The following is a 26,934-nucleotide window of genomic DNA, read 5'->3' as shown; positions in this document are numbered from 1 at the left end:
AACAACGTGATGTTATTTTTAAGTATTCTATAGAACCATTGATTCACATGCATCCATGGGCTCATCTGTCTCTCAGAAAACTACCACTGGGCCTCCCTGGCCCACTGACTGGAGTCAGTGATGAAAGATGGCAATGGACAGATATTTGCAAGTTCAAATATGTATAGAAGAAGAAAATCTGAATGTCTGAGCGCTGCCTCTTATATACCAAGCCCCCGCTCCCATAGCGAGCCATCGTCACATCCAAATCCCCCTCGGTTCCCCACAACTGCGCCTTGCCGAATCACCAGGCATTCCACTCTTGATCTCCTGAATTATCTGATCTTTTCATGAAACCGGTTTCCATTCTGAACTAGATCACAAAGGATGCCACCATCATCCTGCATACAGCACCCTTTTCCTGGGCTTCCCTGGCCACTGTGATAGCGCTGAGTAGCTTCAACTTACTGGGTTCGTTCCCACTGTTCCCCTCAGGGGTTTCATTCATCATTTTGCTTCATATTGCCATCTCTGGGGCAGCCACGGCACATACCCATCTCATGTTGCCTTGCTCACCTCCAGAGATGCCAGGCGTCTTCCCCAACTACCTGAAAAGACTCTCCTGCCCTCTCCCCAAATATCCAGCCTTTCTCAAGGCCTCTCCCTGACTTTCACCTTCACTGTTCGAGCAGACTTTTAGAACAGCTGCACGGCAGCCAGCCATGTTGTCATGCAGTCCTGCTGTGTCTTTGACGAGTCAGAAACCATCCCTGACTCTGACCCAGCATTTTCCCTCCAGTGCTCAGCGCAGGGGCCGGCCCGCAGAAGGTTGCCACACGTTGCCACACCTTCACACAGAACACAACCAGGTTAAGAAGCAGACTTTGGAGAATGAGGCCAAGGCTGATGCTTCTCCCTAACTGAAGGAATTCCTTTCAAATAACTACCTTCTCTAATTTCTGCTCTGCTTCTTTCTTTCCTTTTTAAAACAAGATTTCTGATCCAATTCACTGTTACAACGCACTTGGTTTTCACTGTCAGAAATTTCATCAAAATAGAGATTTATTTTTTTAGACCTGGAAGATGATGCCACTTTATTGGAAGATGGTGAAATTAGTTACAAAATTAAACTGTAACTTGGTAATAATCCTAAATTAACAACACATTTTAATTAAAGCTAACTGCTTATTCAAAAGTGATACTGTAACTCAAAAGACAGTGAAGAATGAGAAAGTGGACAATAGATTTAGTTTACTAAATGAAACTTGAACTTTTCCCTTTTAAGAGAAGTCAACTGATTCCAATAGATAGTAATACAGAGAGACTTTTGCACATAAATTTCAATTCAGCCAACTGTTTCTGGTGATCTCTGATGGGAGGTTCATTTACATAACCGGCTGTGCTTGAGTCTTCTTCACCGGCATCTTTAGATCTGTGATATACTTGGCAATTGTCTCCTTTTCCTGCTGTACCACACGTTCCTCCCCCCAGTTTATCATGTGCTCTTGCTCCTTTCACTACAGCATATTCTGCACAGAGATACGGTAGTTCAGGTGATTCTTTACTTCCTTGTATACACTATGCAGCCGTTCCCGGTAAGTAACCTCCAAGGCCAGAGCAATGTTAGTCCTCTGGACATCAAAAATGTAGTGGTGTTTATGAACAAGTGCCTGCTGTGCCTTCTCTGGATCAATTGCTTTCTCGATTTGCTTGATGGAAGCCTGTTTCACCTCTTCTAGTTGGGCAATGTTTTGCTCATTGAGTTTATCAATAAAATCTGTGCAAGAGGCTCCATATTTTTTTTAATACCATAGACCCTTAATCCTAATACTGCTAAGCCAGAGAAGGTCTCTGGAGTAATCACGTATATTTCTTTGGATAGAAAATACAAGATAAGCCCAGTTCTAGGCACACAGGGTCCTGTTACACCAGTTTTAGGATAGAGAAACTGGAAGAATTCCTCCGGAATCACCCCCAAACCTACTTTTCCTCCATATTCGGCAAGAGGTGGTACAGGGGCAAAACTTGGCTGTATAGTGTGAAAGATCCTCTTTGTCTGCAGGGCCCCGGTCCCAGCAAGGCTGAGTTCTTCAGACAGGGAGCTATGGCGCTGACAGTGGAGACTGCCACCCAGGACAACATGGCTAGCAAACGTCCATACAGCAGCCACTGAATCCCTGTAACCTCCACCAGAGACCCAGAGACTGTGTCTGAGGACGGGCGCAAGATGGCCGCCAGCAATTCTCCAAAATAGAGATTTATAAAAGAGCACTGATGTGGAGTTATAGACACCTGAAACCAAGAATAGAACTCCTTCCCATTCTCCCTCCCATGCTGGTTTTGTAATATAGGTGACTTGCCTGACTCCATCATCTATTGATTTTTTGTGACCTAGAGTTAAGTTAACCAGGTCCTACAAAGCCATGGCTCTTCTTTTCTAAAGCAAGGTGGAGAGGTGTTAGTCATACCTCATTAGGGCACTCTGGGGGGGGATGTGACATATTGGAGTCTGGAATGTTTCATTGCAGTCACAAGTAGATTCCAGCATACACAGCTATGTCTGTCTGTCTGTCACTACACCATCTAGACTTACTGTCTCTGTGAACTCTAGATTTAGAAAGAGAAAAATCTAATATACATGGAATTTTAGACGCATAAAAAGACCTGGCCTGCAGGCCATGCATGTTTTCCAGATACCCAAGCTAATCCAGAAAAATATTCCAGAAACCTAGTAGTTTCTTAAGTTCTGGTGAAACTGGTCTCTTGGTATAGTAATGTCTCTCTGGCACTGAGTGTGTGGAGAGAGGTTTTTATAGTTTACATTCCATTACTCAGAATTATTAAAGACTTCTATATTAAGAACTACCACATCAAGCAGTCATAAATGCCCTGCCATTTTCTGACATTATAATTTGGTATAGAATTAGTGCTAGGACTAAGTTAGACTCTAGCTGCTCATTTGTTTAGATGATACTAGGGTTTTCAAGTCAGGGCCCTGTGCCCTGTGCCTGTGTAGGCACTCTACCATTTGAGCCATGCCCCCACCCCTTTAGTTTTCAGGTAAGTTTTCTTGCATTACTCCAGGGCTGGCCTCAGATTGCGATCCTCATGTCTATGCCTTCCAAGTAGCAAAGATGACAGTGACATGTCACCGCACCTGTACAGTGTGGTGAAAAGGTGTCTTGCTAACTTTTTGCCCAGGATAGCCTGAAATTGTAATCCTCCCAACTTGTGCCGTCCACGTAATGAGGATTCCAGGAGGGAAACACTGCACCCAGCAGGACAAAGTTCCTTCTACAAACCACCATCTGCTGTGACCAATACTCCTGAGAAAAGAGCCCTCATATTTTTGGCAGCTACAAAATCATTTTGGTATATTTTTATGGAGTGGTGTTGTAAGCAACTGGTGTGAAATGATGTCTGTGCTCATGAGCTGACGGCAATACCCCCAACCCGTGTCTGAAGTGGAAGCACAGCCCTCAGCTCCAGAGCATTCTCTGGCAAGCAAAACACTGCTACCACACACTCCTCCTAAAGGAAACATAAAACGGACATGCCACAGTAAATCTGGAGTGTCATCTAGTAGAAAGTGTGCCAATTATAGTACAGATCAAAGTGGTTTTTAAACGAGAAGGCTTGTGCTGGAGCTTTGATAACTGGAATTTTACACTTGGAATGGATCTTCAAGTCTAATGCTTTCTGTGCTTAGGGTTTATTTTTAGCATAATAACTGGCACATGCTGTGAAATCTGTACAAATGGAGAGGACAACAGCCAGTAATTCAGGGCTGGCACAGCGACTGAATCCTCATTTCACCTTGGATGATATGTGTGCGTATTCTTCTCAGAGATATTCAAGATGTGGATTTGAAGGAAACGAGTGTTCTGAGCTCTGCGGATGGTATGTGTGGGATGAGATGTCCATGTTTCTTACAGCAGGAATACCACTTACAATGTTCCTACTTATTAGAAAAATAGTTTCCTTCCAATACATGTATATCTGTAGCTTTTGTCCAAGTTATAAAACATCCATAAAATGAGATTAAGATTCTTCACATGCTACCTGCTTGATAATACAATCAGGTTACTCCAATCACACAGTTACACACTGTGTGCCTTCATCTGCACCAGTGAATCTAAAGCAGAATGTGACAAATACTTATGTTATCCAATAGCTTTTAAACTCTCGCCCACTACCTACCAAATAATGGACTGAACACTACCATCTGTTATTTACATTCACAATCTCAGTCAAATTCTAAAATTATGCTGGTTTCGACACTAATAGATGTTTTTAATCCAAAGAGACATGAAGTTTAAATACAAAAGTTAGTCACTGGATTATAACTATGGAACAGAAAGGTTCTTTACATGTTTATCCCCAGGAAAAATGGTCACAACTTTAGAGATCAATTTTATGAATGTGTTTTATGTGCCAGTTTTCTACTTTTACCAGTCTATGATTTAAAATATGCACATCCAGAAAACCTCTCTTGGCTACTTTTAGATACAAGTTTAGTGATAATGTGCCAAAGACAGCATGAGAGATTCATTTCATATCATAATTTAAGTCTTGAAAAAGATTTCTTGACAGCAATATGATAAATCATGCCCTTGATTGACACATGATTTAAAAAAACAATTAAATGCTTGATGAGATACATATGCACATATAAATACATTTTACAAATGAATATACATTATATGTATGTGCATGAAAATTAATTATTGAGTTGGTATCTTTTTAGGAAAGTCCCAAAGGATAAAACAAGAATCCAGGGAGGAAAGCAGGATTTCTAATGCCCAGGTTTGTTCTGAGTGTTTCTGCCCAGACCTTCTACTTTGAGCTACATCTCTGATAATTGTATAAAGTATATAAGACAAGGTGAGAAAAACACATAAGACCCATAAAAGATTAAGAGGCAAATAGGAGAAAAACCAAATACAGTTGGGAACCCTAAACTGTGTGTGTGTGTGTGTGTGTCCTAAATGATTGATCACTATTAAAAGTTAAAATAAAACTAAAAATGGATACATAGAAACTTGATTTTCTTAGCTTTGGTCTTGGTTGAGAGGAAGGAAGAAAAATCACCTCCGAGAATTCATTAACTTAAGCTTGAATTTGTAGGTAGTAGCCATACTGTCCTAGTTTTCTACCTTTGAAAAGCACCTATGAGTTAAATTTAAAGTAGTTTCCACTTGATGTCTCCAGGTGAGTTTCAGAAGAGAAAGAAAATTTGCTCTCAAGGGTACAAATTCAACCCTGAATTCCAAGGCTGCTCTGACAAAATTACAAGGAAAACAAATGACTCTGTGCTTAGAAAGAACACATCAATCACAGCAAAATACTACATAGGAAGGAGGGCAGGAAGCAAACCGGTAGAAAGCAGAATGAGCCTTGAAGCACAGTACTGAAATGACTGCACACAGAATTATGTATCCTCTTGCTTCATACACACACACACACACACACACACACACACACACACACCTTATATTTTGTAGTGTTAGGCATACAACTCAGGGACTCACACATTTGAAGCAAGCATTTACCAGTGAGCTACATCCCCAGCTATACATTTCAGTACATTAAAAAAAAAAAAAAAACTCTTGGAAATATGATCAAGGGACAAGTTTTTTGTTGTCGTTTTTTTTTGTTTTGTTTTTAGATCAAGACAAGTTAAAAAAAAAAACAAGAGAACTTTGGGAAATAGGACAAAGAAATGAAAAAGTGATACAAAAGAGACCTGTATTGTCTAAGTGGAGTTCCCATAAAAATGACAAGTCAATGACATTCCGATCTCCAGGTGACTCCTTTGTGAAACAAGGAGAAACCAGGAGAAGGTAGAAAAGTGTCTTACTATGATAAGAGAAATTAACTGTGAATCTAACATTACAAAACCAGGAAAAATACATATATTTAAACAAAGACTGAATAAAAGCTATTTTTTTCAGGCAAAATCGGATATCTTGAAAGGATATTTCAATACAAAGAAAAGGATAGCAGAGAAAGTCTGAGATATAAAAAACAGTTTACAAAGACAAGAGGTTATTTGTTGCTGTGTTTGTTTTCTTTTCCTTTTGTCTTATTTGTTCATTTATCTGACTTTGGGAAGGTAGGGGCAGGCAGGCACAGAAATGTAGGACAAGGGTGAACAGATAGAGCAGCTGTATTCATTAGACACAATATGGAAAATCAACTATCTACCTTGTGGGTGGGGATAGGAAGGAAAAACTAGGAGTGAGGGAAGGGCTGATATTGTCCAAAAAGAAATGTACTCTTTACCTGACTTATCTAACTGTAATTCTCTGTATATCACCTTTATAATAACCATTTTAAAAATATGAAGAAAAAAGTCAAAAAAATTTTAAAAATCACTTAAAATTGCAAAAGGAAGAAAAAGCTATTAAAAGTACTAATCATGAATACTTTGAAAGAATTAAAAAGTATTCTTGGCTCATATTTAGACCCCTCAGACATCTGGCCTGTGAGAAACAAGGTGAGGAGATGTTCAACAAGTGTCTTTTGTAACAGGCTTCCAGGACCATCCCTTCACTCCACCAGGAGATGAAGACTTCCTGCAGGCTGCCTCAGAAAGTGGCTCATTGTCAAAGCCTGTGTGCCCCGGGAGAGAAGGCTTTACTTAAGAGCTCAATCCCTCTTCATCTTTCTCATGTATACCTAGAGTAGCTTAAACAAGGAAGTAGTAGAACCATACAGAAACTATTAGAATCAGTCTTGTTTAAGTTTGATGAGGGAGCCAGAAATACACATCTACTATATAGTTATTACCAAAAATGCCTTCTTGGAACAATGAATTGGTATTCATCTAAAACACAGCAAGTTTTTATTAAAGCTAACTTTAATATTCTGTATTTGCAACATTTTTTTACCACCACTTAGAAACTTTTCCAGCTGTCTTTGTTTGTTGCATTGTTAATTTTCAGGGGCAAATTAGAAGAATCTCTGATGAAAATTCTCTAAGGCTAAGAATATGTGCTCATTTCCATATCAAATTCAGTATCAATGATTGCTCTAACTATATATCTAGTTTTTCTAAACAACAGATAGTATAACTTGCAAATAAGAATGAATCCATCTTCAAAACATCAAGGGGCAGGATAGACTCAAACTTAGAAATATTCAGAGCAGAAATCTTAGTGAGAATATAAAAACAAATTCATAGTTCCAGTTTTCTCATAACTTTTTATCAGCTACTATGAAAGATCCTATTTATTTTATTAATTACTTAATTCTAGCAATATCTTTCTATTTTACAGAAGTATGTATTACTAGACACATGACATAAAGTTATTGTAAGACAAGAAGGATTACCTGATTTGGAACCTAGGGAAAAAATTCCATCTTCATTTCCACTAAAAATTGAATATTCAATACTATCCTGGATTGAATCAGGAACAAAAGCTTTAACAGTCACAACAGAAGTACCTGTAAAATTAGTTTTAAGAAAATGAATGTTTTAGGAAGGAAAATTTCATAGAAAAACAGAGCAAATACCGATAACTTTTTAATACACTGTATTTTTATTTAGTTATTTGTTCAAATAACTATTACCTTTATAAGCCAGATCCCACATTAAGTACCAGATGGGGAAGGTACAGTGATCTAGAAAATGTACATCTCCTCACAGATCAACCATTCATCAAATACATCATTAAGGCAGAGCTGAGTCTGCACTAAGATGTAAGAAACAGGCTACATGATAGACGTGATTCTAAGTGCAGCAGTGCACATGATAGACGTGACGGAAGGGTATTGCACCTCTGTGATTCTAAGTGCAGCAGTACACTGGACATGGATGAAAGTGAAATATGCAATGGTAGAGAAACATGGTATTTCATAACCATAAAATTATCCAGTAACAAGGAAGATACAACAATCACAAATATTTGCACCTAGCAGTAAAACACCCAAAAATAAGCAAACAGTGACAAATAACTGAAAGGTCAACCAGACAGAAGATAACATAGAGAACAGAGGACTTGACTGAACCTGGATATCCCTGGATATACACCAGATGCATGGAATAGATGTCAGCTAACGAACGTCAGAATGCACTTAGCCTCAAGGACACACAAAACTTCCTCTAGGACAGCTCACACGCTGGGTCACAAACCAAGTGCTAATAAATTTAGCAAGATTGAAATCAGACCAAATATCTTTTCCAACCACAATAGAATGAAACTTGAAATAATTAGGAAAAGGAAAACTGGAAAATCCCCAAATATGTGAACAACCAATGCATCAACAAAGTAAGTAAACAAAGAAACTAGAAAGAAAATATCTAGAGATAAAAAACAAAAGGTCTACATCATGACCATTATGGGATACAGCAAAAGCAAGGACAAAGGAAAAATTATGTTAACAATGAAATAGCCAGATGCCCATAATCCTAGCTACCAGAAGGCTGAGATCTGAGGACCACAGTTCAAAGCCAGCTAGGACAGGAAAGTTTGTGAAACTCTTATCTCCACTTAACCACCAAAAAGCTGGAAGTGAAAGCTATGGCTCCAGTGGTAAAATACCAGCCTTGAACATAAAAGCTCAGGGACAGCTCTGAGGCCCTGAGTTCAAGCCCCAGAGTTCAAGCATTAGAAAGGAAAGGGACAGGAAGAGAAGGGAGGGGAGAGGAGTGGGAGGGGAGGGAAAGAAAGACAGAGAAGGGGAGGGGAGGGTGAGAGAAAGAGAGGTCTCAAATCAACATATTATTACACTACAGGATCTACAAAAAGAGCAAACTCAATCAACATTAGAGTAGAAAGGAGTAAATATAAAAACAAGAGTAAAAAACTAAATAGATCAAATAAGAACAATAGAAAAGACAGTGAACTAAGATTTTTTTAAAATATTTTTAGAGTAGTAAAATTGGAAAACTCTCACTAGACTAAAGAAATAAAAAACTCAACAAAAATCAAGTAAAAGAGGAGACAGTATTACTTATTTATGACAGATGAATAAATACACTAAAAAAGATATTATACATGAAATGATATATATATAATTTTTAGAAATACATACCTACTAAGAATAAATCATAAAGAAAAAGAAAATTTGAACAGACTTACACTAAAAGAAATTGAATAGTAGTTAACCTCCCCCCTCACAAAAAACCCCAACAGGACCAACAATGCCTTCACTGGGTAATTATAATAAGCATCTAATGAACACCAATCCATCTCAAACTCTTTTTTAAAAAGAGAGTATAGGGCCGGGAGTTTGACCTAGTGGTAGAGTGCTTGCCTAACACAAAGCACAAAGACCCGGGTTCAATTCCTTGATACCACATACACAGAAAGGCTGGGGGAGGGAGGGGAGGAGGCAGTGGGGGGGGGGGAGAGAGAGAGAGAGAGAGAGAGAGAGAGAGAGAGAGAGAGAGAGAGAGAGAGAGAGAGAGTGTGTGTGTGTGTCAGTCAATATAATGTTTTGGTTTTGGCAGGTTGCTGTTCCTGAGCTCTTTGTTCAGGGCTAAAGCTCTGCCACTTTGAGCCACAGCTCCACTTCAAGTTTTCCAGTGATTATTGGAGATGAGAGTCTCATAGGGACTTTTCTGCCCAGGGCTGGCTTAGAACAGCAATCCTCAGATCTCAGCCTCCCGAGTAGCTAGGATTATAGGGATGAGCCATCAGTACCTAGCTCAATATAGTTTTAAAATATTAACGCTGATTCCATCTACCAACAAAACAGAATGGTTTAGAACAAAGGGTTCTGCAAAGTCACCATGAAGACACTCTAAATGGCTCCGAGGACCGAAGCCTAGAGAGATGCAAGGTGCTGCAGTGAGGAACGTGAGAATCAGAAGGAGGAGGTGAGCACGGAGGCTCAGACAGTCCCTGAAGCCCAGCCTGGAGGTGAGTGCTGGGAAAGCTCTGCTCCAAAAAACGGGCTGCCTGGCTGGGGACAGTCCACGCGACTCAACTCCTGCTCCTGGCTGCTTAGGATTAGCCAGCGACTTTCTGATTACCGCTATGCTTCCTGCATCTTTTTTTTCCCCTCTAGGAAAAGAAAACTGGTCATTTCAACACAACTATAATAATCCCCAGAGAAATCCTACTTCAACAAACAAATGTGAAGGCATCATGGTATAGGCATACTTTCTAGTCCCTCTCATAACAGCTAGCAAGTACCTGTCCCTTAACATCCTGGGAGAGGAGCCCCTTGCTATTTTCATAAAACAGAGGTGTTTGTCTGAAGCTTAGATTTGTAACTGGGATGAATTCAAAGATAAAACCTGCCTCAGGCAGAAAACCCAGCCTTCCCTCAAGCTCAGCTTCCATCCTGCAGTTACTTTTGAATGAGAAGACAGGTCATGAAATCTCGTGTTATCAACGGTTCCCTAGATGGTATGAATTCCAGTGAACATCATCCCAAATGTGAGACTGCACGTAAGTCATGACTGGGGAAGGACAAGTAGCATTTACTTCCTTCTTCTCCCTCTTATAAGAATTTATATGTGGAGCCACGTGCCAGTGGCTCACACCTGTAATCCTAGCTACTCAGGAAGCTGAGATCTAAGGACTGTGGTTGAAAGTCAGCTCAGGCTGGAAAATCTGAGACGCTTATCTCCAATAAACTACTAAAAGGCCAGAAGTGGCATGCATTCTGAATCAAGTGGTAGAGTGCTAACCTTGAGCAAAAGAAGCCCAGGAATAAAAACCTAGTCCTCAGTTCAAGCCACATGACCAGGAGAGAGAGAGAAAGAGGGGGGGGGGAATTTATATGTTGGGCTATATTTCAGAATCAATGTCATAATACCATCCACAGAAAAATCTTTCTCCTTGGAAAGTTTAACACTTACCTGGTTTTAGAGAGAAAGTAAAATGGATAAGGCTTTAAAACCACATTTTGCCATGATCATACAATTGTTATATGATTACTACTTTGCTTTGTTGAGACTTTATGGCCCAGTTAACTTTATAAACTGCAAGTAAGGATTTGAGATGAAGAAAAATAGCAATAATATTAATCCAGGTGATGAGTAAGAATCCTTTACAACTCAATTTAATCCTTAACAGTACCCCAGGGACAAGTTTCGTGTGTGGTTTGTGTGGCGTGGCATGTGTGTGTAAAGTATGGGGCTCAAACTCAAGGCCTGCGCACTGTTCCCTTAGCTTTTTTACTCAAGGATGGACTCGATGCTCTATCACTTGAGGAACAGCTATATTTCAGCTTAATTAGAGATATTCATCCCACTGACTTTTTTGCCCAAGCTGGCATTCAACCGTGGTCTTCAGAGCCCAGCCTCCTGAGTTCCTAGGATTACAGGTGTGAGCCACCAGCAGTGAGGGACAGGCTCTTCTTGTCTCCACTTAAGGGGAAGAGGAGAAGCTGTCCATGCCATGCTGTGCTGTGGAGCCACACAGATCTCTCCCAGTGGGCTCCATGACCCAGTCACAGTTTTCACTCTGACATATGGCCCTGAGCACAGACAGTAGCAGACAGAATTCTCTGGATCAACTGCCAAAGGGTTGAGAGAAAGGTTGTTTTTTCCCCTCCCAAATTCCAAGACCTCAGTAATTTCTTTGACAATATTAAATATATATTACTAGTTAGAGTGCCCCCATGTGTCATCATGCTTTAATATTATTTCAAGTTTGACCAAGTTAGAGTGTTTACTTCAAATCAGGGTACAAACACAATGTATCATTCCGAATTTTCCAGAATATAATTCACAGAAATGTATGAGTTTATGAACAGCCTAGGCAAACAGATGGCCGTTGGTTCATCCTCATTAGAGGATACCCTGTATCCGAAGGAAAATAAGAGAAACCAAAGCTGGCTTCTAGAAAGTTCCTTTACACTTTTTCATAGATTTGGACACTGTGGGCCTCCGGGAGATTTCTCTTTAGCTTTTGCTTTGTTTTGACTTGAATTCAAAGCGAGCACTCTACCACCTCCGCCACAGCACCACATCCAGATTTTTGGTGGTTAATTGGAGGTAAGTCTCATGGACTCTCCTGTCCCCACTAGTTTCTAACCATGATTCTCAGATCTCAGTGTTCTGAGTAGCTAAGATTATAGACGTGAGCTACCAGGGCCCAGCTCTTCCCTTAGCTTTAGGCTGGACTCAACAAGATGGGTAAATTCTCTCTAATCTAGCTTCAACTTTGGGGGTGGAGGAAGCAAGGGGAAGGGGTTTGGCAGGCAGAAGCAGGAGTGGAATGGGCAGGGGGGCTCCATGGATCGCTCCTCTGGCCATGCTGCAGACTGCCGCCTCTGCCTAGGGTTGACTAGGTGTAATCACTCACGAATAAGCGAGCACTTGACTAGACTGAGAGATGCTGGAAGAGGTAAATAAGACGCCTATGTGCGTACCTCTGTGAAGGTGTTTCAGAGATTCCTGAGGGCAAGAGACCCTCAAATGTGGATGGCACCATCCCAAAGGAAAAAGGTAGGGGGAGTGGAGTAAAATAGATGGCAGGAAGAAAGGCTGGGGCACTGGCATCTCCACTTTCTAGTTCTTGGCCACCATGAGGTGAGCAGCCAATACCGCATGCTCCTACCACTCACAAGTTTCCCACAGAATCTTCAAAAGCATTCCAGCAACATCCGTATCACTGAATATTTCAATGATCAAAACAGATACAGTCTACAAACAACTTGAGAAGACACTCACCTGCTTCACAGTTTTCCATCACAAGTCCTTTATATAAATGATGGCTGAAGGAAACCTTCACAGCTTCTCCTTCCATGTGAATGACCACGAGGCCTGTGGTTGCCCTGGCTGGCGCCCCTTGATCGGTGACTCTTAATGGTAACCAGATAGGGAAGTATTCTGAAGATAGATTTTGCAGAAGTGTAATTTCTCCTGTATACGTGTCAATAGAAACAATTGACTGGGAATCAGCAAAACTGAAAGTGACAGTTCCATTGGGCCCCACATCTGGATCATGGGCTTTCACAAAAGCCACTGTTTGGTTTGTTAGGAACTGGGGTGAAAGAAAGATATCAAAAAGGTTCTGTTCCAAAACTGGGTCATTGTCGTTTGCATCGGTGACAGCTATGTTTACAGTTACTATGGTGCTTCTTGGGCCCAGGATGCTACAGTCTCTGGCCACAGCCCGAAATGTATACTGAGATGTAGTTTCCCTGTCCAGTGTGAGGCTGGTTCTCAGAATTCCTGCTGTAGAATCAATGGTGAATGCTCTAGACGACTCATCCAGCAGAAAGTATTCTATTTGCCCATTTGGGCCCACATCCCTGTCCATGGCTGACAGAACCAGAACCACAGTTCCTATTGGAGCATCTTCTCTCACAGAAGATTGGTAATACAGATGAGAAAAGGAAGGGCTGTTGTCATTGGCATCCAAAACCCTGACCTGCAACTGCAGCACAGAGCTCCGAGCTGGATGCCCCAGGTCGGAGCAGAGGATGAACAGGGTAAAATTGCTGATTTGTTCCCTGTTCAAGGCATGCGTGGTTGAGAGTTCTCCTGACATTTCATGAATAGCGAAGGAGTCATTGGTGTTCCCATCTGTTACAGAAAGCAATGGAAAAATCTGTTTGAATTGCAAAGGTGATATCTGTTTGCTAACATTAGATAGGTAGGTAGGTAGGTAGGTAGATAGACAGACAGACAGACAGACAGATTGACTGATTGATTTAAACTTTACTAAACCAGACACAATGGCTCATTCCTGAAGTCCTACTTATTGCAGAAGGATGAGATCTCAGGATCACACAGTTGGAAGCAAGCCTGGGCAGGAAAGTTCATCAGACTAGATTTTTAGGGCCGGGCAAGGACTCTCCACTAAGCCTGCCCAGTCTTTGTTTTTATTTTCTTTTTGAGGCAGGGGCTCATCACTACTTTCGCCCAGGCTGACCTAGACATTCAGTCCTCCTGCCTCCATTTCCTGAGGTTACAGACCTGTGCCGCTATGCCCAGCTTTAGGCCAGGTTCTCAAACAATTTGGAGGTCAGTGGTTCAGCATGTCTGAATTCAGAAGGAGTAGAGAGGCAGCCCATGGTGCCATCAGCTCTTACTACATGTACATTTCATAGGAAAATAAAACAGATATCCAACAGATACTATGCATCAACTCAGTCTACACTCTGGAGAGAATCTTAATTAAAAAATACTTACGGATTATGTGATATCTGACAGTTCCGTTATTACCAGCATCCCTATCAGAGGCCCAAACAGTATAGACAACCTCTGGCTCTTGGTTTTCCAGAACCTCAATGTCATGGTCAGGGACAATGAATTCCGGGGCGTGGTCATTTTCATCTTCAACAGTACAAAGAATTGTCGTGGTACTGGATAGTTCAGGGACCCCCCTATCCCGCACGAGCACTGGTGTGGGACACAAAGATGGGTTGTGGCCATTAACTCACATGGAAATTATGGAAACAGTATTAGATTAAACTAATGGAGTGGCTTGGATCAATAATAGTTCATTTAAAGACACTCTACTAAAAGGTAAAATTCATACCACTGATGTGCCTGAGTTTTCCTTAGCTTATGGGGAGGGAGTTCGAGGCTGGTGTAGGTGTAGAAATCCCTTACCTAGAAGGGTGAAAACATCTTGAACTTCTCTGTCCAGTATGGTGGTTGTTATCACCTCTCCACTGTCAGGATTGATGGTGAAAAACCCAGAGGAAGCACCTGGCATGATTTCAAACTGAAGTTGTGAATTGATTCCTTTAAAAAAAAAAAAGAAAGAAAAGGTAAAGTGAAATTTGACAACGATTTCTTCGGATAATTTGACCAAATACTTAACTCATTTTCCCTTGAACATGTTCCTTTTGTCATATTTGTACACAATGGAATTCTATGCTGCTGTCAGAACGACATCGCCCCATTTGTTAGGAAATGGAAAGACTTAGAAAAAAAATCATATTAAGTGAAGTAAGCCAGACTCAAAGGAACTTAGGCTCAATGGTTTCCCTCATTTGTCATAATCAGTAGAAACCCTGGGCTCTCCTAGCAGAGATTTGTTTTGCAATAGAACAAAACCTTGATACAAAAGGCCATATAGTATGACGGTAAATGAAAGGACCTCTAGGATATAGAAACAAAAGCTATATAATGAATGATTGTTGTCCTTAAGGTACTATGTTATCTCTCATCTCTTTTGCTGTCCCTTGGTTATCTCATATTGTTACAGTATCTCACTTTGTTACCTGATATATCGGATATATTTGTATTTGGTTATTTGAAATTGGTCAGGGAAGGGGGGAAAACAAGATGAGGGGTGGGGGTGGGGGGAGGGAAATGGGGACCAAGACATGTGAAAGGGTATCAATGTATGTGAATTAATGCACCTTCTATCTGGCAAATATCATGTAACACTTCTATTAATTACAATAAAAATATATGAAAAAAAAGAAAAAAAAGAACAAAAGGCGCATAGTATCCTTAATATGTGGCTATTAGATCCAAACAGTACAAGAGCAAGGACTCAATATTTGCATACCCAAAGCTATGGACATGGTACTGGAAATATAAACACAACTACAGAGACATAAAAACTTATGACTCTGTAGCCATAATGTTTTATTACATAGATTAATATGCATCTATGATATACAAACCCTCATCCTAATTTTGATTATGTTCTAAAATCTAAGTGCCAGTGATTGTATATAGAGATTCCCTTCTTGAATACTTGTTTGTTAAACACATCAGTTGAAATATGATGTAAAAATCAATGTTAATAAATTCTTTAATAAAAAACAGACACACACACAAAAAAGATTCTTATCCAGCCTTTAAATTAAGGTAAAAGAAACATCTCATCGGTTGTGCTTGCAAAATAAAGGCCTCTTAGCTGCAATGCATTATTTTCAAAAGTCTTCTGAGACCGCCCCACAGTGAATGCTTGGGATTTTTTCCTTTCCATAATTTTTTCTTACAAGTATGCAACCCAACAACATAGTCCTAATTACTTCTTCTCACACTCCTGATTGCAATTTAATGACATAAATGTCTATAGATTCACCTACTATTTAGAAACCTGTGCTCAGTTATAGGATTCTGTTCATTCTCAACCTCTGGAGGCAAACTCACAGAGGTGCTTGCTTAAATGTTTACTGTTGCTTTTGTTGTTGTTCTTTTTATCTTTGTACTGAGTCTCTTATCCAGAGTGAGAAATTACATTATAAAAATAATTCTCCCTATAATTCTTCTCACATTTCTGTGGTTTCAACCCTCACTTCTTCCTCCTCACACACCCTTGTGAAAAAAAACAATGACATCATAACGCTTAAGAATTAGGAAAGTAAAAATGAATTAGATTTAGTCTAATTCCATCAGTTGGCTAGGCCATTTGGAAACCTGAATCTGAACACATTTTGTGAATCTCTTAGGATGTACACCTGCTGAAGAATGTGCGTGGGTCAACATGTGTGTTTGTGTGTGTACACACCCATACGCCGGCTGCTAGACTTACCACCTGCACCCCTGACTTCTTTGTGCTGCCCTTCAAGGCCCTTCTTCCGTTTCTTTCTTTCCCATCCAGTTCAGGTCTATGGCTTTCATTTCAGCCACCTTGCTTCTTTACTTTGGTTCTGTGGCTTTATGCCAAAGATGGATGCCCAGCAAAGTCTTAGCTCAGGTTCGTGTCAATCATCTCACTGTTCTGCTTAATTGTCTGACAGGTCTTGAGAAAGAATGTCACAACAAGATGGAGACTGCTGAAATGCCACTGTCATCTGGTAACTTTTCCCTGTCCTATTCAAGTGTCCCCTCATGGTTCACACTCACAAGTCACTGCCTTTGTACTTCAAAGAAATGGAGCATTGGGAAAGAACTCTTGCAGCCTTCCACATCTGTCATTAACTCTGTCTCTGTTTTGTCACCCCTAATACAAAAATAATTCTTAAACTACTCTCTCTTGAAATTTTCCTATGAGTACCATTAATGTCTGTCCCAAAATGTTTTCAATTCAATTATATTTTTCTTTAGCTATAATTCTTAAGCATTTTCCCCCTTCTCTTCATGGCTCATCACAGAAAACTGGTACACTCCTAAAATTAATCCACTAGGATATCTCATTTACCCTCTCCTTGATGACCTCATGAGAACTGAAGTAATCAATTTCTTAGATATCTTAGTTAGACATGTATGCCAGACCAGAAAATGACAAGATCAGGCCCCTTCTTGGTTCGTGTAAAGTTTTTGAAACACGGTCACATAGAGTTCATGGTTGTAGTCTTGCTGCAATGTCAAAGCTGAGTAACAGAAACTAAAGAAAGACCAAAATGAACCTAAATAATTTCCTAGGAAACAAAAATTTATTAAAAAAATCTGTCCTACAGAAAAGATAGGAAAGTAACAGGAGTTAAAGATGGAGGTAAACTGGACTCACTTCATAAAATGCTCAGCTACTATGCTAATAAAAAGGCAAAGTTAGCTGGGTAAGGGTGGCTCACACCTGTAATCCTCGCTACTCCAAAGGTTGATATCTGAGAATCAAAGCTCAAAGCCAGCCCAGGCAGGGAAGTCTGTGAGACCATTAACTCCACCAAAAAACTCCTTTTTTAAAGCCAGAAGTGCAGCGATGGCTCAAGTGGCAGAACCTTAGCCTTCAGCATAGAAAAGCTCAGGGATAGCATCTAGGACCTGAGTTCAAGTCCAGAGTTGACATAAAAAGACAAAACTTTGCTCCCCGACTCCCTTTATAAAAACTAGTGGAGAATTACTAAAAAGTTCTAACTAGGGTAGAAGGTTCTTACCAGATGAAAGTTTGATAAGACCATTTCATCAGAGAATTCACCAACTATGTAATGCCCACACCCTTAGACAAGCTAAAACAAAAAGGATTGTGCTTGGTGATGTTGGAAGGAATACATATGTGAATGACTTGGAAATGAAGCAGACCATGTCTTATATGCTTTGCTCTCTCAAATTCTTTGATCAAAACTATTTATTGAGCTCTCATATCAAACCTTGCATTATCCTAAGGAAGTGAGATAAAAATAAATGAGAATTCAGGAGTTCATAACCTAGAGGGGAGACAGATTAATAAACAAATACATAATAATAATATAATGCATTTAATGCAGTAAGAATATAGACCAAAGAGTTAACAGGGATTATGTGAGTGAATGAAATCATGATTGGTCTTTATTTTTTTCTTTGAGTATTTCTGTAAATGACTTATAGAAGAAATTCACATTAAAATAAAAATCAAATGTCAGCCACAGGCAAACAGGACAGTACTAAAGGTTGGCAGAAGTACTCAGCAGGTGGTGAATACTAAATACTTAGTAGCCTAAACAGATGGTAGCTTCCATTAGCATAACACTGTGACTTTCTCTAGCAAAATTCCTTGACTTCAAATTGGAGGATTCAAGTTTTGAAATGCTCATGGTTTGGCCTACCTCTAAATTCCTCTGGTAAGACTTACGTAAAATAAGAGTTCTTAGGGGCCAGGAGTTTGGCCTAGAGGTTAAAGTGCTTGCCTAGCATGCATGAAGACCCGGGTTCGATTCCTCGGTACCACATACATAGAAAAAAGCCAGAAGTGGTGCTGAGGCTCAAGTGGTAGAGCTCTAGCCTTGAGAAAGTCCAAGGACAGTGCTCAGGCCCTGAACTCAAGCCCAGGACTGGCAAAAAAAAAAAAAAATAAGAGTTCTTAGAACTGGGCACAAAGTAAGACTGATTTATACCTGAATCTGATGGCTCTTCCCACACAGCCTGCTTTGGGGGTAATCTGAAACTAGGGATCTGGTGCTGGTGAAGAATCAGAGGGCTTTTCAATGAGCACCTACTAAGTGCACACAAATAGTCAATGGATTTTACCAAGTAGGGTATGTAGCATTCTTACAAAATTTCCATGCATGAAACATTTACCTTTCCTATCTCTTGATACAGATTTTAAAATGTCTCCCTTGAGGGGTGAGCAAAATGGTACCTTTTGGTGTGTTTTCCCCATGCAGTTAAAGCCATGAGACTCATGGAAGTATTCCACAAGCTAAAGGGCAAAGACCACTTATCTATGACATTGTTCCCCATATTTTGTGGTTCTGAAATCAGATGCATCTTATGTTTTAAATTTAATTAATTTAACTGGCTCCAAGTAGAGCTTGGGAGTATTCCATGATATAAGCAGCACAAAGCCAGATTTTCCAGGAAATTCAGGTAGGGGATACATTTCTAAGGAGCCAGGAATCACAATTTTGTTAGTGAACTCTCTATTTCTAAATAACATTATACTGGTAAGATATTTTGTATACACCACTGTGGAGCCACGTGAGTCGTTATATGCTCTTTCCTCCAGGGAGCCAGGGAGAGATGGTGTATGAACTGATCTTCACTCACTCACAATGGAGCTTTTTGTTGGGGACCCTGAATACTGGAGCACTTTTAATACCTCAGTTAAAATCTGGTAGTTCCCCCCCATTTTAATACAAGAAGGAACTCTTGCTAGAATTAGTGTGACTCATACATCATGAACATTCATGTTCATATCCCCATGGGTTTTGAATGCCAAACACTCCACGCCTACATTTAAAAAAACTGCATTGTAGAATGTTAGAAAACATATGTTGAGCTCTCTGGTATTGAGTAACGCTATAGTATTTTTTTAAATACATACTATAAAGTAAACCATTCATAAATTCCAACAAGATGCCAATTATGTTAAGATCTTGACTACGTCACTTAATTCACATGCATAATCCTATTTCATTGTTTTAACCTACTATGGAAAAAACAAAGAGACTGCAAGAAAATATATTCAAAAGCACGTGTATTTATATAACCACCTGCTTAACAGATCTGGCCTCACTGAAAACACTTAAAATGTCCAGTAAACCCAAACCATGTCGAAAGCTAATAAGAGTATATGAGACTCAAGACATCAAGCTTATTTCAGAGATCCTCTAAAGCAAGGGAATATAAACAATAATTTTGCATCTTAATTTAGAGTTGTAATCATCATCTGTAGTATAATAACATGCTGTCAATTCATTATAATTAACAAGCTGCAGACAGCCCATTCCAAAACAAAATAGCATTAAGGCTAAACATTTTTACAGTAAAAATCAGAAGAGTTTATTTATAGTAGTCATCTTTAGTTAAAACATGCAAAAATTTGAGAGAAATTCTTTAAAGAAGTTGTTCAAGTGGATTCCATTGTGAAAATAAAAAGTAAAAGTGATAAAGTTGCCCTTGACAGCACGCATTGCTACAAATAAAGTTCCAAACAGAACTTTACTAAACTGGAACTATTGTGAAACACACAGTTTATGTATGTTCTCCATTGATTCCAATGCTCTGACAACGAATACTGGCAGAAATGTGCTAAACAAATTCTCTAAGAACAGACTGGAGTGAAGAAACAGTGTTCGCAGACTCCAGCTGTATCTTTTTCTTTGGGAAAGGAAGAAAAACTCTTTGATTATACTGCCGCTGTCTGGCCAAAAGAGGAAAAGCTAGGCTAATCTTCAAAACAGTATCATACAAATTCATGTCAAATGCACTTTATTAAAATGATGTTCTTATCAGAAAGGTAAGGTGGTATAAAATTTAGTATGGAAACTCAAGGAAATCTGTTACTTTTTTTGTTAACAATCTAAAGGGGATAGTGTTATTATTATTGCTATAAAAGTATCTGTTTCAATTTTTACAAGAATAGAACAAAATGATATTCTAAAATACAGTGTTAGTTGCTATAGGAAAACGTAAATTTAAAAATCACTGGCTTATTAAGCTATTTCCAATTGGAAAACTCAAATTTCTATTAGCACAGAAAACATTACACCATAATGGTTTTTTTTTTTACCATTATTTAGCTTAAAATGAAAACAGAATATTACTAATGTTACTGAAACTTAAATGCAAAAGGAGTTAGGAAGATATAAAAGAAATAAGTCTACAAAATTTATAAAATCCTAACCAGGGTAAGCGTTCACTCCACAGTTGTTATCTGTATTCAGGGGTTAACAGAAATTATAATACCTGGAGAAGTGGCGCTGTGGCTCCAGGAGAAGGATGGTACAAACACATGAGAAGGGTATCAATGTGAGAGAAGTAATGCACTTACTGCCTGGCGAATGTAACTGTAACTCCTCTATACATTATCCCGACAATAAAATAAAAAATAATAAAATGATAAAAAAGAAATTCCAAAAAATAAAAAATAATAGCTACAATCGTCATGAAGGACAATTGTATCCGATACCAGTATATGCTCTTTCCATGTAATAGTTCATTCATTCTCCTAACAAAATGACAAATTAAACACTGTTGCTATCTATATTTCACATATAAGCAGAGGTACAGAGAGGATTGGTAATCTGTTCGAGGTTACACAGCTTAAGGAGGAGTTCTAGGATTCGAACCCAAGAAGTTTGACACCAGCAGCGTAACTCATCCATTCTTGATGGTACACCTCTGGCCTTGTGGTTCTCAGTGTAGCTCTTTACATGCTACAGTGCACGGAGGATTCCAAGCTTCTGTCCACTACCATGGTTAAATCAGTACATTATTAATTAGGCCCTGCCTTTTAAACCTAACTAATAACAAAAATCAACAGTGTTAAATAAAAGCATGCGCTGTCATGTGTTTGGGCCATGTGTGTGAAATACTGGAAATGCGAAATAAGTAGCAACTGTTTGTTCGTATTATATTGATTATAAACAGGAGTAGAGTTTTTTTTTTCCTCAGTAATTACCCAGCTTCCATATCTTTTAATTACCTGAATCTCTGTCCTCAGCCTCAACCCTTGTGACAAACGTTCCTGGACTTTGGTTTTCTTGAACAGAAGCTTCATACAGTGGCTGCATGAACAGCGGGACCTGATCATTCACATCAAGGACAGTCACAGTCACCATTTGGGAAGAGGACAGCGCTGGGTTGCCTCCATCCTGGGCCACAATGGTCAGAATGTACTGAGTTCTGATTTCATAATCCAAAGGGCGAGCTGTAGTTAATAGTCCTGTTTTGAGAAACAAGAGATGGATTCGTTATAAATATCTTTTAGGTTAGTTGGGTTTGGTCTAATCTATGTCTAACTTACTTGAACTTGTTCAAACCTTAGATATTTTCTTTGTCAAAGAGTGAATCATCAAATAAGAATGACATGATGAATTAAATTTAAATTTATATGCTATCTATAGAAAAAAAAAAGAACACTCTCAGTCAGATGCCAGTGGCTAACACCTATAAATTCTAGTGACTCAGGAGGCTGGGATCTAAGAACTGAGGTTTGAAAGCAACCCAGGAAGACAAATTTGAGAGACTTTTAACCTCAATTAGCAAAAAAAAAAAAAAAAAAAAAAAAAAAACCTGAGAAAGGGATTGACTCAGTGGTAGAGCACTACCCATGAGTGCTCTAGGTATATAGCATGGACACAAAAGAAAGTTAACAATCTTAGTCAGAAAAGTCAATTTAAATTATAAAGCAAATGGGTCCAATACTATTGCCTAATGAGAACTCTCCTTTGAAATGGTCTGCCCCACGTTTTCCTTATACTAAATATGCATTTATATGTGTGTATATATATCCCTACATAGATATTCTATGTCTATGTAAAGGTCATGTGACATATTTTGAAATTACTAAATTAGTCTTACACCCAGCTTGCTTGCTCAGCTGACATTCTACCACTTGGGTCATGCCTTCAATCTAGCTTTACACTAGTTATTGGAGATGGGATCTCACAGACTTTTCTGCCTGGGCTGGCCTGGAACCACCATCTTCTGTGTCTCAGACTCTTGAATAGCTGGGATTGCAGGTATGAGCCACCAGTGTCCAGCAAAACAGTTGATTTTTGCTAAAGAGCTTATTTATAGTTGTAGAGTCCCTATTTATTCTTCTTACTCTAAGTGAACTGCCTTTTGCTTTATTAACAAAGAATAGGAATGTTACAATGTAGAAAATAAAATTCATACATGAAATAAGTTCTGTCCTGCTGCCATTGAGACACCTACCCCATATAAATCTTGCACCCACCCAGTTATATGATTCCAATGATCTTATTTTTGGGGGGAGGGTGACTGTTGCTTCTCTCATTCTCAAAGAACTTTCCCTCAAATAATTAAAGAGGTTTATTAAATCAGATTTTATGAAACAGTTTTTCCAATAATTAACCACCCTTTTATCCTTCACAGCCATTAGCTGTTGGAAAACTCACCATGTCTTCTTTATAAGAGCTTTGTAAGGGGAAGGAAAAATCTATGTCACTAGCAATGGTTATTTTATGCCTTTGAAAAAATACCTCAACTAAAATAGCTACTGTGACTGATCAGGATTCATGTACCTATGTTGTTATTGAGACACAATTCTAATTATATTCATTGTCATTAGCAATCCAAACTAGACTTTCCTTAGCCATCTCAGAAAACACTGGAAGGAAAGCTAGCCAACTGGGCCCTTGGAGAGTTGTGGTTCTCATGGAAGTCAGCAGCCTGGGTCTGGACTGTCTCTCTGTCAGTGGGGCCTTGTAGTGGCTATGCTGGGCCCAGAGTGGAACCATATGGACAAGACTTTAATGAATATTTTGATGAAATTTTCCAACAGAATAAAGCCAGGCCATAATCATGGCTCCTAAATCCTCCACATTCAGTTCTATTCCAGATAATGTTCTTATTAACAACTGAGTCAAGTGTTAGACATTTGAGAATTTTTTCCAAATGCTCACATCAGGATGACTTTACTTTTCAGAGAACAAGACTGTAGTTCATTAAAATTTCAATATCCTCTGGCAATCAAGTGGAGAACGGTCATTTCCAAATTCACAAGACTCATATTTTGTATGTATTCTTTCATCAAGTCACATAAAAACTTCTTGCACAGATTATCTGGAAAACCTGGTGAGAGCCAGACAACTGAAGTGATAATGATATCTCTGCATTCAATTCCCAGGGGGGGGAAAAAAAAACCTAAAAAGTGTTCTGCAAAAGTTGGTGTGAAAGCAAGGTCCTTAATGATCAGAGAGATTTAACTATCAAAATACATGAATTACCCCCAAATATTAACAAATACTTGTTTGCTTAACATAAAGTTTCTGCCTCAAGAAGTCTCCTTAAAGCCCCCTTAAATAATGCTCTGGAATATTAACATACCCACACCAAGAAGACCTAATCCAACCAAACAGACCTATTTCAAGCACTGAAACAGAAATGGCAATAAGAGACTTCCATCCAAGAAAAGCCTAGGGCCAGATGGATTCACAGCTGAATTCTATAAGGTCTTCAAAGCAGAGATCACACCAATACTCTTCAAGCTTTTCAATGAAATTGAAAACAAAGGCTCTTTACCAAACATATTCTATGAAGCCAGTATAACCTTCATCCCCAAACCAGACATTCGTCAAAGAAAGAGAACTATAGATCCATTTCTTTGATGAATATTGATGCAAAACTTCTCAATAAAATACTGGCCAACCGTCTACAACAACTCATTAAAAAAAGTATACACTATGATCAAACAGGATTCATCACAGGGAGGCAAAGCTGGTTCAACATATGTAAATCAATTAATATAATTCAACACATCAGCAGGAGCAAGGACAAAAATCACATGATTGTCTCAATAGATGCAGAAAAGGCATTTGACAAGATCCAACACCCCATTATGCTAAAAGCTCTGGAGAAACGAGGAATCCATGGAACATTCCTCAGTATAATAAAGGCTGTGTATCACAAACCCACAGCTAGTATTATACTTAATGGCGAAAAGCTAAAGCCATTCCCTCTAAAATCAGGAATGAGACAAGGATGCCCACTCTCTCCACTCCTCTTTACCGTAGTATTAGAATTCCTAACCAGAGCAATAAGGCAAGAAGCAAGCATAAAGGGGATCAAAATAGGGAAAGAGGAAGTGAAACTTTCCCTCTTTGCAGATGACATGATTCTGTATTTAAAGAACCCTATAGACTCCACTCCCAAGATCCTTGAGCTGATTCAAAACTTTGAAAAGGTAGCAGGGTATCAAATTAACTCTCAAAAATCAACTGCCTTCCTTTATGCCAACAGTGAGAGGAATGAGGCAACAATCAGGAAAGCAACTCCTTTTGCAGTAGCCTCAAAGAAAATAAAGTACCTAGGAATTAACTAAGAATATAAAGGACCTTTTTGATGAAAAAAGGTCCCTGAAAAAGGAAATTAAAGCAAAACTGAGGAAATGGGGAAACCTCCCATGCTCCTGGATTGGAAGAGTTAACATTGTGAAAATGGCAATCTGCCAAGGGCTATCCACAAATTAAACACAATACCCATCAATATCCCAATGTCATTAAAGAAATAGAAGGGGCAATCCAAAATTTTATATGGAATAATAAAAGACCCCATATAGCAAAAACAATTCTTATCAGAAAGAACAGCGCAGGAGGAATTTCAATACCAAACTTTAGACTATTACAGAGTTATAGTGACCAAAACATCTTGGTACTGGCACAAGAACAGGCCTGAAGACAAATAAAATAGAATTGAGGACCCAGATATTAACCCACAGACCCATGGCCACCTAATCTTTGATAAGGGAGCCAAAAAAAATAGAATGGAAGAAAGACAGCCTCTCCAACAAGTGGTGCTGGCAGAACTGGTTAAGCACCTGCAGAAAAACTAAAGCTGGATCCTTCTTCGTCACCCTGCACCAGGATTAACTCCAAATGGATCAAAGACCTGGAGGTAAAAGAAGATACGCTGAAAACTTTACAAGAAAGAATAGGGGATACACTAGGTCTCCTTGGCACAGGTTGAAACATTCTTAATAAGGACCACGAAACACAACAAAATCAGAGCAAGTCTGGATAAGTGGGACTGCAGAGCTTCTGTATGGCAAAGGACATAGCTAGCAAATTAACTAGAAAGCCTACAGAGTGCGAGATGATCTTCACTAACCACACAACAAAGCCCCATATCTAAAATATATTAATAGCTCAAAAAATTGAATCACTCCAAAAGAAACAACCATCCCATTAAAAGATGGGCCAAAGACTTAAAGAGAGTCTTCTCTGAAGAAGAAATAAGAATGGCCTATAGACACATGAAGAAATGCCCAAAATCTCTGGCCATAAAAGAAATGCAAATCAAAACAACTCTAAGATTGCACCTCACTCCAGTTAGAATGGCCAGGATCAAGAAATCTAATAACAACAGATGCTGGAGGGGATGTGGCCAGGAGGGATCACTACTACACTGTTGGTGGGAGTGCAAACTCATTCAACCACTATGGAAAGCAGTATGGCAGCTCCTCAAAAGACTAAACATAGAGCTCCCCTCTGACCCAGCAATTCCACTACTTGGCATTTACCCAATCGTCCAGAAACAAGGGCATACTAAATCCACTAGCACAATGATGTTCATTGCAGCACTATTTATCATAGCAAAGATATGGAACCAACCCAGATGTCCCTCAGTTGATGAGTGGATCAACAAGTTGTGGTATTTGTACACAATGGAATTCTATGCTGCTGTCAGAAAGAATGACATCGCCCCATTTGTAAGGAAATGGAAAGACTTAGAAAAAATCATATTAAGTGAAGTAAGCCAGACTCAAAGGAACTTAGGCTCAATGGTTTCCCTCATTCGTCATAATCAGTAGAAACCTTGGGCTCTCCTAGCAGAGATTTACAACAGAACAAAACCTAGATACATAAGGCCATATAAAATGATGCTAAATGAAAGGACCTCTAGGATATAGAAACGAAAGCCATATAATGAGTGATCGTTGTCCTTAATGTACTATGTTATCTGTCATCTCTTTTGCTGTCCCTTGGTTATCTCATATTGTTACAGTATTTCACTTTGTTATCTGATATACTGTATATATGCATATTTGGTTATTTGAAGTTGGATAGGGAAGGGAGGAAAACAAGATGAGGGGCGCTGGTGGGGGAAGGGAAATGGGGACCAAGACATGAGAAAGGGTATCAATGTGCGTGAATTAATGCACCTCCTATCTGCTGAATATAATGTAACCCTTCTATTAATTACAATAAAAATATATGGAAAAATAATGCTGTCGATTTGTCCTTATCCCACCT

At 39.2% G+C, this 26,934-nt stretch overlaps 1 protein-coding gene and 1 pseudogene across 1 annotated transcript in view; both read right to left on the bottom strand.

The window, feature by feature from the left end:
• Dchs2 (dachsous cadherin-related 2) overlaps window positions 1-26,934 on the bottom strand; it is a 139,679-nt gene that overhangs the window by 13,616 nt on the left and 99,129 nt on the right. Inside the window, exons 11-15 of the mRNA XM_090356547.1 lie at window positions 21,642-21,881; window positions 14,504-14,638; window positions 14,081-14,290; window positions 12,614-13,471; window positions 7,315-7,428 (exon numbers count right to left, since the gene is read on the bottom strand). Coding sequence (XP_090212673.1) covers window positions 7,315-7,428; window positions 12,614-13,471; window positions 14,081-14,290; window positions 14,504-14,638; window positions 21,642-21,881 — 1,557 coding nt within the window. The remainder of the gene's footprint in view (window positions 1-7,314; window positions 7,429-12,613; window positions 13,472-14,080; window positions 14,291-14,503; window positions 14,639-21,641; window positions 21,882-26,934) is intronic.
• On the bottom strand, window positions 1,365-2,121 carry LOC150047411 (ATP synthase peripheral stalk subunit b, mitochondrial pseudogene; annotated as a pseudogene).

This window comes from Megascapheus bottae, chromosome 23 (genome assembly GCF_031878675.1).
Source record: "Megascapheus bottae isolate mThoBot1 chromosome 23, mThoBot2.hap1, whole genome shotgun sequence".
NCBI classification, from domain to species: Eukaryota; Metazoa; Chordata; class Mammalia; order Rodentia; family Geomyidae; genus Megascapheus; species Megascapheus bottae.
This window is presented reverse-complemented; position numbering and strand designations above follow the sequence as displayed.